The 14052-nt window shown below is 48.4% G+C and overlaps 1 protein-coding gene across 1 annotated transcript; it reads right to left on the reverse strand.

Moving 5' to 3' along the window:
- Positions 1-9041: 9041 nt before the first annotated feature.
- TCL1A (TCL1 family AKT coactivator A) lies at positions 9042-12280 on the reverse strand. Its single transcript, XM_043554557.1, has 3 exons — positions 12145-12280; positions 9516-9686; positions 9042-9098 (listed from the first exon to the last, which is right to left on the reverse strand). Exons 1-3 carry the CDS (start codon positions 12262-12264, stop codon positions 9042-9044), a joined length of 348 nt encoding a protein of 115 aa, XP_043410492.1. The 5' UTR covers positions 12265-12280.
- Between the last annotated feature and the right edge of the window lie 1772 nt (positions 12281-14052).

Here is a 14052-nt window from a genome sequence, read left to right on the forward strand (position 1 = left end):
CATTACTTCAAAAGGTTTTTATTTACTTATTTTGAGAGAGAGATAGAGTGCAACTGGGGAGGGGGCCAGAGAGAGAGAGAGAGAGAGAGAGAGAGAGAGAGAGCAAGTCCCAGGCAGGCTCCACATTGTCAGCACAGAGCTCAATGCAGGGCTCAAACTCACAAATCATGAGATCATGACCTGAGCTGAAGTCAGATGCTTAACCAACTGAGCCACCCAGGCACTCTGAGCCATTTTTTTAAATTCAGCCCAAATGCCCTTCAAGTATGAAGGCTACAGACAAATTGTGATAAAGTTGAGGGAATCAGGGAATAATGCGACTGTGTGCCCTTCCTGAGTAATCTACTAAATAATATGCTTCAGACAACCAAGAAGTGTTTAGAGAAGATTTTCCTAAGAGCTACTGGGGAGCACTGAATATATTTAACTGTAGAATAAAGACTAATAGGCATAGGGTGAAGAACACTATGCATTTGTCATATCCTCTGATAACAAAGATGTAATTCAGCTATCAAAACTGGGGAGAGAAGGGAAAGATTATATAGAAAGTAAGCTTGCTGGTGCCCTGAAAGGTACCATTTAGCACTAAACAGATACCACTTTAAGTACTTTGGGGGAGAAGAAGAAGAGGGGAAAGAAGAGGTTACTAATTTCAATATTGTTCATAGTAAGGAACCAAAAGACCTGCACTGTCCAACATGGTAGCCACCAACTGTATGTGGCAACTTAAATTTTAAATTCATTAGCATTAAAATAAAATCTTAAGTTCAGTTTCTCAATTATACTGGCCACAATTCACACTTCCATTTCTTTTTTTTTGTTTTAATATTTTTAAGTATTTATTTTTGAGAGAGAGAGAGAGAGAAGAGTGTGAGCAGGAGAATGGAAGAGCGAGAGGGAAACACAGAATCCAAAGCAGGTTCCAGGCTCTGAGTTGTCAGCACAGAGCCCGACGTGGGGCTTGAACTCGTGGACTGCGAGATCATGACCTGAGCCGAAGTCAGACACTTAACCAAATGAGCCACCCACGTGCCCCCACATGCAGCTAGTAGCTTCCACATTGGAGACCACAAATAAAGAGCATGTCCATCATTACAGAACGTTCCTTGGACAGTGTTACAAAGGAGGAAGGATGCCATGCTGTGATATTAATATAAAGGTAACCGTTGAAACAAAACATCTGATCTGTGGCATTTGGTTATGGCAGCCTGAGCAGATTACAGATAGGAATTCTCTGCATATTGATCTACAGACTCAACACAATCTCTATCAAAATCTCCCCTGACTTCATTGCAGAAATCGACAAACTGATCTTGAAATTCATATGGAAATTCCAGGGACCCAGAATAACGAAAACAATCTTGAAAAAGACTGGAGGGCTCATACTTCTCAATTTCAAAATTTATCACAAAGATAGAGCAATCAAGGCAGTGTAGTACTGACATAAGGACAGACATAAAAACAGACTGTGTATATGTATACACACACACACACACACACACACACAAACACACACACATCAAGGGAACAGAATTGAGAATCCAGAAATCAACCCTTACTTTTATAGTTAATTGACTTTTGACAAGCGTGTTAAGACAGTTCAATGGGGGAAAAATAGTCTTTTCAACAAATGACACTGAGGCAACTAGCTATACACATGGATCCCTACCTCACACTATACATAAAAATTAACTCAAAATGGACCATATACTTTAATGTAAGAATTTAAACCATAAACCTTTTAGAAGAAAAGGTAGAGTAAACCTTCATGACCTTGAGTTAGGCAAAGCTTTCGTAGATATAGTATTAAAAACACAAGTAATAAAAGAAAAAATAAGTTAGAATTCATCAAAATTAAGAAGTTTTGTGCTTTTAAGGAGACCATCAAACAAGTGGCAAGACAACGTGCAGGTTAGGAGAAAATATTTGTAAATGACATTTGATAAGGGAGTTGAATCCAAATATATAAAGAAGTCTTACACCTCAGTAATAAAAATGAAATTAACCCCATTTAAAAAATAGCAATAAACAAGTTATGGAGATGTAATATACAGCATGGTAACTACAGTTAATAATACTGTATTGTATATTTGAAAGTTGCTAAGGAAGTAATCTTTAAAGTTCTCATCACAGGGGCGCCTGGGTGGCTCAGTCGGTTAAGCGTCCGACTTCGGCTCAGGTCGTGATCTCCACGGTCCGTGAGTTCGAGCCCCGTGTCGGGCTCTATGCTGACAGCTCAGAGCCTGGAGCCTGTTTCAGATTCTGTGTCTCCCTCTCTCTGACCCTCCCCCGTTCATGCTCTGTCTCTCTCTGTCTCAAGAATAAATAAACATTAAATAAATAAATAAATAAATAAATAAAATAAAGTTCTCATCACAGAAAAATTTCATAACTATATGGTGATGGATATTAACTAGGCTTACTGTGGTGATCACCTGGCAATACATACAAATATTGGATCATTAGGTCGTACACCTGAAATTAATACACTGTACATCAATTATACCTCAATCTTAAAAAAACAGGCAATGGATCTTAACAGGCATTTCTCCAAAGAAGATATGCAAATGGCCAATAAGCACATGAAAATGTATAAACATCATCAGCCGTCAGGAAAACGCAAATCAACACCACAACGAGATACCATTTTACGCCAACTAGATGGCTATAATCAGAAAGCCACATCCGAAGTGTTGACAAGGGTGTGGGGAAATAGGAACTCGCATACACTGCTGGTGGGGACGTGCAGCCACCGTGGAAAACAGTCTGGCAATTCCTCAAAAAGTCAAAACAAGTTACCGTATGACCCAGCAATTCCACTCCCAGGTATATAACCAAGAGAAATAAAAACATATGTCCACACAAAAACTTATATGTGAAAACCTGTAGCAGCATTATTTATAAGAGGCAAAAAGTGCAAATAACCCAAATGTCCATGAATTTATAAAATGTGGAGTAGTCATATGATGGAACAGTATTTGGTCATAAAAAGGATGAAATACTGAAACTTGCTAGAACATGTGTGACCTTTGAAAATATGATGCTAAAGAATCCAGTCACAGAAGACCGCATAGTGTAGGATTCCATTTATATGAAATTTCCAAAATAGGTGAATCTATAGGGCAGAAATGAGATCAGCGATTGTCTGGTGCTGAGAAGTTTGGGGGTATCACGGAGTCCATGCTAGTGGCTGTGCAGTGTCTTTCTGAGGTAATGAAAATGTTCTAAAATTGGTCATGGTGATGGTTGTATAGCTATGTGAATATGAAAAAAACAACTGAATTATACACTTTGAATATGTGAATTGTATGGGATGTCAATTACATTTAAATAAAACTGCTATATATCTGGCTACAAATTTTAAAAAGGATATAAACACCCAATTGAAATAGCTAGAAAACAGGAGAACAAAGGAGTACAGAAATAAAGAATGAAATATAAAAACAGACACCAGTGAGATAAAAAAACAAACAAAAAAGAATGAATGAATCAGAAAGTTGGTTCTCTGGGAAACAGACAAACCTAATTTTACTAAGTGGGATAACACACAGAAAAGACAAAATAGGAAAAGACAAGGGGCAGTAATCCCCCAGAGAGAATATTAAAAGTCCTGAGACTAATTTGAATAGCTGTGACGATAAAACATAAAACCTAGGTGAAATTGATGCTTTCCCAGGAAAACTTATTTAACTTAACTCCAGTAGAGAGAGAGAGAGAGAGAACTTAGACCAATTTTCACAGAAGAAATAGAAAACCGTACGAGTGCTCCTTCTAAAAAGGCACCAGGCGTGAATGGGTTCTACCAAGCTTAAAAAAAAGTCTAATGTAACTTATACTATAATAGGATATAACACAAGAAAAGTCTCCAAATTATTTTTATAAAGTGAATATAACTTAGATGCCAGAACTTGACAGAGAGAGGAAGGGGGGTGGAGAAAAATTCTAGACCTCTTTTGCTATGATGCAAAAATGTTAAATATCAGCAAAGAGATCCACCAGCACATGAACACATTCTACATCATGACCAAGTGGGGTTCATTCCAGCAATGCAAGGAAGAGTCCATAACCTAATATTAACACAATATCATTAGAGTGTAAGAAAAGATCATCTCCTTAGAAATGAAAAAGGCGTGTAACAAAACTCAATACCCATTCAAGTTAAAATTCTAAAAAAGGAACTGAAAGACACTTCTTTAACATGCTAAAATACAAACGTCCAAGCTCCTAAGCCAGGATCATACTTAATGGGGAAAACTCTAGACGCTGTCCTGATAAAAGGAAGAAAATAAAAGAATGCCTAGTATCTCCGTTACTTACCATAGCGCTGGCGGTATTAGACAAGAGAAGACAGTTATAACCATAGAATTAGACAGAAAGAGGAGATAATAACTCTATTTGTAGATACTATCATTATATATCTGGAATACCCAAAAAGTAAATTAAAACTACGATAAATAATGAGATAATTTAGTAATACAGAAGACTATAAAACTGGCTTACAGGAAACGATAGCTCATGTTACACATACTTGCGTACTCACACAACCCTTCGGGCAACATCCTGTTAAAGATGATGAAAGGAAAGACATCGTTATAATAACAAAAAAGAATCAATAAAATACCTGAGAATAGCTTCCACGAGAATGTGCAAAACCCTCATGATTAAAACTATAAAGCATTCCCGAAGACAATGTAGACTCAAATAAAAGGCAAGACAATAATCTTGGATAGGATGACTACGCATCATAAACATGCCAAAGGTAGAGAGAGGACGGGTTCAGAAGGGGACACCAGGATGGATGGGAGGACACCGGAGCCCACAGATCAATCATAAACCACCACTCTGAGTGGGGTCACCTGACACTGCGCACTTCCTGATCTGTTGCAACCAGCACCAAATGTGGCGCCACCTCTATGGAGGATCCGTGCCCAAAGAATTCAACCAGAGTCTCAGCAAGTCTGGGATGCCATCGACCAAATCCAGAAAGTCTTACAGGACACTCTACCTGCTCTGTTCTAAAGAAGGAAGAGGGCTGTTACAGATTACAGGACATTTGGGACACATCAGCCACGTGCTGTCTGCATCTTGAATTATGCCACCTGTTGGAAGCCATTTGAGATCACGGAGGACATTTGAAAACAGACTGGGTAGGAGAAGATATTAAGGAATTACAGTTGGTTTTGTTAGGTGGGATAACGGTATGCTGGCTATCAGGAATAAAAGTCTTGTCTGTGAGGCTATGTAATAAAATGCTTGTGGGTGAAATGATCAGCTCTTTAAAATACTTAAGAAAAAAAAAAAAAACCAGTCTTGTGTGAGGGAGAAAGGAAACGAGATCGGCCTGGCATCGAAAACGGCGGAAGCTGCAAGCTGCCATCAGATGCCGACACACCTCTGTTCCCCGGGGTTCGTCTCTGTTAGCTTCTGGAATATTGTTCCTTTGACCGCACCCTCCCCGTCCTGCCTCATCAATCGGTCCCCTTCTCCTGAACCTTTCCTTCAGTGCACACGCCTAGGCTCCTGGGCTCCAGCTTAACACACCCTCGGAGCTACCTTCTCCAAGACCCCCCAGCAGAGCTCATAGCAAGGTCAACCCTCCTCCCCTCCCCTTTCCTCCACACCCACCCCAGAGGGCAATACCCCCGTCACAGCACCGAAACTTTCCCTGATGTCACCATCAGACTCCGTGTGACCAAATCCAATGGTCACTCTACTCAGCCCCAAGCAGCAGGTTCTGCAGACTCCTTTTTTTTTTAAGCTTATTTATTTAGAGTAGGGGGTGGGGGCAGAGAGAGAATCCCAAGCAGGCTCCGCACTGTCAGCGCAGAGCCCGATAAGGGACTCCAACTCACGAACCACGAGATCGTGACCTGAGCGGAAATCAAGAGTTGGAAAACTTCACCGACTGAGCCACCCAGGCGCCCCCTTGTAGACTCCTTCTTGAAACACATTCTCCTCCCACTCCCACAGGCACCGCCACGTCTCCGTAAGTGAGCCCAGTCAGGTCCCGGCTTTAATGGTCATTTGTCTGTTTTTAATGACTCCTCAGTTTATGCTGTCAGTCCCGAGTAAGCTCTAGATCCGGGCATCAACTCCAACTGGAGGTATCCCAGGCATCTCAAACTCAGCACGGCTAAGACAGCACTCCTGGTCTCTCTCCCTTTGCCCTAGCCACATCTCCAGGCCACATCTGCACCTCAAGTGGAAGCACCACGGTCCACTCAGCTGTTTCAGCCAAAGCTCGAAGTCACTCTTGCTGTGGACACCTGCAATTCTGCGCCGTGTTTACGGTTAACGCACTGGGGCCACTTATTCTTATAAGACAGCATCTCTTTTAACGAGAAGCAACCCTCTTGCCATCTCTAATGTCCACAGAAAATGAAACCTGCACGGGACTCGCCATTTCCTCTCCCTGGAACTCTCTTCCCTGGCTTAAGAGCCTAGCTCACTCTTGTCTTCAAGGTCCGGTCTTAGAGGCCACCCCCAGAGATGGCCATCTCTTCACCATCTGACCCAACTCACCGTCAGGTTATCCTACTCTATTTTCTCTGTAGGACTGGGCACAGCCCGAGCCTCTCGTTCGTCTTTTTCCGGAATGAACAGTGCGTGAGAGCGGGGCCTTCGTCCTGTTCACGGCTGTATCTGTAGCACCCGGCAGAGTTCACAGGGCTGGTCACGCTTTTCAGAAACAAAAGGATTTTGAACAACAACTGTCAGTCCGCTTGGGCCATTGCAACAAAATACCAGAGACTGGGTGGCTTCAGTAACAGACGTTTATTTCTCAAGGTTCTGTAGGCTGGGACGTCCAACACGGAGGTGCCGGCAGATTCCCTGTCTATTGAGAACCTTCTTCCCGGCTGGCAGACTGCTGTCTTCTCACCGTGTCCACACTTGGCCTTTCCTTGGTGCGCGTGCACGGAGAGAGCTCTTTCTCGGTCCTCCTCTTCTTAGAAGGGCACCAATACCATCCTGGGGCGACACCTTCAGGACCTCATCTTACCCTAACTGCCTCCCAAAGGCCCCATCTCTGAATACACACATTGGAGGTTAAGGCATCGACATGAATCTGGGCGACGGAGGGAGGCACAAGCATTCAACCCCAGATGAGACCTTTCCTCCTCCTGGGCCTGCTCCTGAAAGTGAGACAACCGGCTGATCTCCGACATTCCTCCTGTCCTGATATCCTGATGCCCTGTCCCCACCGACCAGAGTCTTGTCTAGTAATAGCTCTAATACACCAAGCTCTCACATCACCAAGCACCGTGCAGGGCAACGGGGTTAAAATCACAAGAGACAGAGACCCTGTGGGCTGGGCTGTGAGCATGGAGCATGAGAGGCAGGGAGGGGACTGTGGCTGAGGCCTGGGTGGCCGGGCACAGTTATAGGCAGGGAGGAGGGTCCCCTACTGGTACCGGAGGTACACATGTAAGGATAGAGCCTGGTGAGTGCCAGAGCCAGGTGGGGGGAAGATGACCGGCCAGGGCACCAGACAGAGGGGTCTTGAACACCAACAAAGACCTTCTGAGGTCACTTACTCCAACGGTTCTCAAAGCGGGCCTCCGAGAACACTGGGGTTTTGAGCAATTGGAGTATATGCCAATCAATCGTTCAACCCAGCCTTGTCACCAACGTAAAAGAAACACACTAAATTCATGAGTCTTCTTTCCCTTCCAAAACCTACTTGGTGACTGCCTGTTCTCGCTTCTCTCCCCTAGTAATCGAGGTGAAGGGATAGGAGCTGGGTCAGCACCGAGGCAGATGAACTGTTTCACATGTAATCCACATTACAAAGTGTTCACACTACATACGACTTCATGACATCCCAGGTGTGTGCACACCATTAAAAAGGGGCAACTTCAAGCTCCGTCCTTGGACAGACGGGCAGCCTGAGGGCCCGTCCACGGCGCTCGCTTGCTTGGCCTCCTGCTACATCACGAGATGTGGATTGCTGACTTCCTGGGTGCAGATCCGGGCTCCTCTCAGGCCTTCCTGGGAACTGCACCTCAGCCTGCTTCGGCTGGGGGGGGGGCTGGGGGGGGGCTTCTGTAGCACGGTCACGGGCACCAGGTGAGACAGCTGGTCCAGGGGCCCCACGGCCTGGCCCGGGCTCGAGTGAGTCGGCCCCGCTCCCTGGCAGCCAGAGGCACACGGAGCTGAGGGAACAGAGTGAGAAGCAGCCCGGGGTACGCAGCCCCACGACACTAGTTACCGAGAGCAGCAGAATGAAGAGAGAGGCCAAAACCCACCAGGAGAAAGCCAGAGGGCAGGACAGCCGGGGCACCTGGACGGGGCTGCAGGCAGGCTCGTCTCCCGCCTCTCATTCTCTCCCGGGCCGGGGCGGGGGGTGGGGGGCACAGAACAGAACACACAGGGCTGGCACACGAGTAGGGGCACAAGCATGAACGTCCCCACTGCAGGCCTGCAGCACTTGGGGACAGGAGGAGACAGGAGCCGTGGGGCCTGGACCAAGAGAAGGATGAGAGAAGACACAGTCAAAGGCAAAGGACAGGACCTGGTAGAGTGGAAGGGCGGGCCGGAGGCGGGGTGGAGGGAGGTTTTGGGGGGGTGGGCAGAGGCAGAGCCGGCGGGGGCAGGTCTGGACCGGGAGCCTGGAGGTGAGCGCGGGTCCCCGGAGCTGAGGCCTCGCAGGGGCAGACTCTGACCACAGCGAGCGGCCCGGCGACGGAACGCCTGGATTTGGAACCTGGCTCTGGGACCTAAGAAGTTACTGTACTTCCTCGAAGCTCATTCTGGTGACCTATTGAGTCAAACGATCCCCGGCGCAGTTGGCGTGATAATCCACAATGCCCGTAACCTGTGAGGCGCGGTACAGATGTGCAGTTAAGGGGGCTGCCCCAAAATTATTAGTCTCCGAGGTGGCAGAGGGGAGAGCCCCCCCCCACCCCCGCCCCCGAGATCCTCGGAGGGCAGTACGGCCGGGGTGGAAGTCAGCACTGCCTTCGTGGTGAAAAGGCTGCTCCTTCTCCCCGACCTGGTCACTCCAGACTAACAGGTCTCGCGCCCCAAAGGTACTTACCTCGTCACTCATACTCCGGGTCCGGCAGCTGCTCAAGGAGCATCTCCTCCGTGCCACTGAACTGCATGAGAGAAGGGGACCAATGGCCAGAGCCCTGGGCATCCTTCCATCCGTCTCTTCCTGGCTCCGGGCCTCACGGTAGTTTGGAGCGGGAGGCGGGAACCTGCTGGGGGGCGAGGGATCCTAGGAGCCCCTCCTCCCACCAGCCTTCACCCCCTGACTGCCCTCCAGAGAGGCTCCCCGACCCCCTGCAGCCGAGGGGGCTTCTGCTGGACCTCAGCGGGTGGCCCCAGTCATTCATCTTCTTCTAACATCTCTCTCACCCAGTCCTTTAAAATGCTGCAGCTGTAAGCTCCTGTCCGTGTTATTTTTAGTTTTTGGTGCAGAGCCGGAGGGAGCGGAGGCCAGACATGGGGGGGAGGGGGCGCAGGGCCACCCAAGGCCACCCGATGGTCCCCGGGAGAAGGGACACACTTGCCTCGATGTGGTACACGATGCGCCAGAAACTGGAGTCTGAGCCTCGGTATCGTCTTTCAGGGTAGAGCTGCCACATGGAGGGCAGCAGGCCGGGGGCTAGCAGGCCGGGGCACACAGCCTCCCCCGGGAGCACATCTTCCTGCCGCATGAGTACTTGGAGGCTACTCTCCATCTGAAGAGGAGGGAAGGCCCGGCACACCTTCAGGGCCCAGGCTCCCGGTCCCACAGGTGACCAGAGTCCTTCCTGCCACCCTCGCAGCCTCGCCGGCATCTGAACTGCCCGTGACCGCTGTTCCCTTGAGCCACGCATGTTCCTCTCGCGGACTCTGGCCAGGCCAGGACGACCAGCGGTCACGTGTGTCTGGACACCGAGACAGGGCCACACAACAAACTGAGAGTTTGTCCTTGAACTTCCTTAGTTCAGCTGCTCTGGGATTGTCTTTGTTTTTTTTTTTTTTTTTTTTTTATTTTGTCATAGAGCTCCTTTTATTTTTTATTAATATTTATTTATTTGGGGGGGGCGGTTAGGGACACAGAGAGAGAGACAGAGAGAGGCAGAGGGAGAAGAGAGAATCCCAAGCAGAATCCGTGTTGTCAGCACAGAGCCCAACACGGGGCTCCAACTCACAAACAGTGAGATAATGACCTGAGCGGAAATCGAGAGACAAATATCCCCGGACCCCACAACCAGGTGACAGACCACTTTTCCCCACCTCCACCACTGCCCATCTATTGCAATAAATCTAACTTGCTGTCTGGTTGATCATGTGCCCCACAACCAGATCCCCGGACGACAGCCAGGGTGTGCATCTAAAACGCCACTCCCCTGCTCGATGCCCTCCCGTGGCTTCTCATCGTGGGCAGAAGCACCTGAAACCTTCACTGTCTGGGCCCCTGCCTCCCCCCTCTCCCATTTTGCCCCTCACCCTCCACCCTGTTCCAGCCCCAAAGGCCTCCTCGCCATTTCGGGGACATGCCACATTCCCAGTGATCTCTTGTATCTGTCGTCCTCTGCCTGGAACATTCTCTGCTAGATCGACACAGGGCTCACACTCTTTCTTTTAGATAGCTCTCTGCACAAATGTTACGTCTAGAGGGACAAATTTCAGGGAAATCCAACTCTGAAATACACACGAGGCAGGCAGGCCTAAAACTGTGGTTTGCAAAGGTTTCAGCTAAAATGACAGGCAAACGGGGGCGCCTGGGTGGCGCAGTCGGTTAAGCGTCCGACTTCAGCCAGGTCACGATCTCGCGGTCCGTGAGTTCGAGCCCCGCGTCGGGCTCTGGGCTGATGGCTCAGAGCCTGGAGCCTCTTTCCGATTCTGTGTCTCCCTCTCTCTCTGCCCCTCCCCCGTTCATGCTCTGTCTCTCTCTGTCCCAAAAATAAATAAAAATAAATAAATAAATAAATAAATGAATAAATAAATAAATAAAATTACAGGCAAACGAGAATGAATACTCTTGCGGGGTCTTGCCTGAAGACCCCACACCACTAGTTAACTGCCTCTCATCCGACACAACTTACCACCAGCCTCGATTACTTTGCTGTCCTTCACCCCAGCCCAGTGTCAGCCTCACAAGTAGTAGGATTTTATCACATTCGCTGCAAACCCTCAACAGTCTAGAATCGTGCTTGGCATATAAACCAGGCCCTCATGCTTATTCAATGACTCTCTCTCCAGAGTGGAAACATTTTTAACAGTTTTCCATCTATGAAATAAATTAGAATTGTTAAGACATAATTCAGATCATCCTGCAAGATGTAAGTGGAAATCACCATTCTTGCTGTGTTAGTATAGAGTTTTCTGCATCCTTCAACCACTTTTAGTTTCCTTCTTCATCTTTTTCTTATTAAGTAAATCTTTACATATTAAGAACGCTCTCAATTACATGGAAGCAAACCCTGCCCCACGGTTTGCTAGTGGGTTATGCTTCATGCAGAACTTACAATGATTATGTGAAAAACTCTGGTTTGTGGTTTGGGCGGTATGTTTAAGAAGATCTTCCCCAAGCAGAGGCTGAAAAAAAAAAGGATATTCTACAAATATCTGACTTTAAAAAAAGTAAATATTTAACTTGATTGTTTAAAGGACACATAGGTGTCTATTCATGTCCTCTGCCCATTTCTTCACTGGATTATTAGTTTTTCGGGTGTTGAGTTTGGTAAGTTCTATATATTCATAAAAATTTTTTAAATTTTTTTTATGTTTATTTTTGAGAGAGAGAGAGAGAGAGAGAGAGAGAGAGAGAGAGACAGAGCACGAGCAGAGGAGGGGCAGAGAGACGGGACGCAAAATCCAAAGCAGGCTCCAGGCTCCGAGCTGTCAACACAGGGTCCGATGTGGGGCTCCAACTCAACAAACCGTCAGATCATGACCTGAGCCCAAGTCTGACACTTAAGCGACTGAGTCACCCAGGTGCCCCCCCCCCCAAATTTTTTAAAATAAAAGTACATATAGGTACATTAAAAAAAAAAAAGGCAAAAAACTAAATAAATGCCACTACAGAGGAGGCAGGAAACACCCCAAACTCCAAGGCAGGACCCCCACGTGGCCGAGCGCACTCCGCGGAGAAACCCGCGTGGACGCGGCCGCCCACGCCCAGCCCCGCCTGCCCCAGGGCGGCTGTACCTCGATGATTATGGGCAGCCAGGTACGCTGGTTCTCGTCCACGTACACGGACCTTTCCCAGATCCACAGGTGGTCCGGGTACAAGGCCGTGCGCGCCCTGAAGAACGGGAGCTCGCCCATGGCTCCCAGGGCGTCCTAGGCGTCTCTGGAACCCACTCGCTGGTGCGCGGGACGCTGGCCCGTCGCTTTATAGCGGGGGCGGCGCGCGGGCGCCCCCCAGCGGCGGGGCGGGAGGAGGGCGGGGGCGGGCTGCGCCGAGCAGGGCGAGGCGGCGTGGGCGGAGCGCGAGGCGGGATGGGCGGGGCGACTGGCAGGAAATGCTCGGGAGCTGGCCCTGCGCCCTGGGACCCTGGCACGGTCTAGGAGTGCAGACCCAGCTCGCTGGACGCGGGGCTTTCTCCAGGCCCCCAGCCAGCCAGCCCCCACTCCCCACTGCTGGGGAGGCACCCCTGCCTGTGGCCTTTGGCCTTTTCTCTGTCAGGAGGTGCCGGCGTCCTCCTCTCCCCGGGACGCCCAGACCCTACTGTCCTAGTCGGGCTCTGTGTGTGGCTGGTCAAGTCATACTCAGACGGAGACGCCAGGCCTCTGCTGGGAACTCACAGTCGACGCCAGGCAACCCAGAGCCAGGACCCCCTCCACATCTTCTGGGATCAGAACAGACCCATGGCAGCCAGAACCAGGCCTGGACTTTCCCGGGTTCACGGCATCACCTTGAGCCTGTGGATGGGGTGTCGGAATCAATTGCCTTGGCCAAGTGCAACTCTTGAAGCCCCGGTCCCCCTCCCACGGACATTTTCCACCGCTTTGATGATGGTGTGGTCATCTAATAGCTATTGTGAGACAGGGCGGTGAAGAAACACGGGTTTTTCCCTTTATAGGCTTTGAATTCGTTAGTGAACACATCGTTCACTTAAAAAGAATCCTCTCCCTCTCCCCCAAGATGAATGGAATTGAAAAGTCCCTGGGTTATATGATCAAACTGTCTCTCTGTAAATTACAGCAACTAAGGAAAACAATTTCACTTCCCTTTGCAGCGCACCACATGCCCATTAAGGCAATTAAGAAAAATAAAGTACAATGAGAAACATGTAAAAGCAGCTCCAGGCTCATTGCTCAAACATCACCACTGGCCGCAGTTTGGTGTCTCACCCTCCAGCTCTTTCCTGTCCCTCTGACTAGGCCCTAAGAAAACAATTTGTGATCTTTTGAAATATCACAAAAGTGAAAATGAGCTTAACCCTGATCCCTTGACACCAGAGGTATGTATTTGCTTCCCTGCCTGTCCCGACAACCTAATTCCCAAGAAAGCGCCGAGGTGGCCTATGGTAATGGAGACAGAATTGGATTTACCAGCAACACGAAATAGAAGACAAAAGCCAGGCAAAGTTGGGAGTGGAGAGGGCAGACGCCCAGCAGACCTCCCTCCCCGGGAAGCCCCTGTGGTGCTTGTATTTAACATTCAGACTTGTGGCATTCAGGCTGATTTCCCTGTGGATGGTTCTTAATTCCAGACTCGGATAGCTAGTGGGAGCGTGATAATATGGTAATCTGTCTGCTGGGGCAGTCTCATCCTAGTCCCGAGCTTTGAGGGCAAAAATGATAACGAGTCCAGCTTACACAGTGTGGCAAAAAAGGGGACACCTAGGAGCCGGTGTGGTCACCGACCCAGCCGCATCAATGGCCCCAGGACTCAGAATGCCACCGGGTCTGCCGATTTCGTTGGCACTTGTTCCGTGTTTTTGAAGGAGCCACAAAAGGAACAAATAATGGACCAAGAATCAGACTCACTTGGCTGGGTATGTTTCTCAACGTTCTGGCAATATGATCCTTACACCCCAATCCCCTTTGAAAGAACAGTGTAGGTCTTCAGTTTCACACGAGGGTTTCTTAATATTGAGCAAGATATTA

Source organism: Prionailurus bengalensis, chromosome B3 (genome assembly GCF_016509475.1).
Source record: "Prionailurus bengalensis isolate Pbe53 chromosome B3, Fcat_Pben_1.1_paternal_pri, whole genome shotgun sequence".
Lineage (NCBI taxonomy): Eukaryota > Metazoa > Chordata > Mammalia > Carnivora > Felidae > Prionailurus > Prionailurus bengalensis.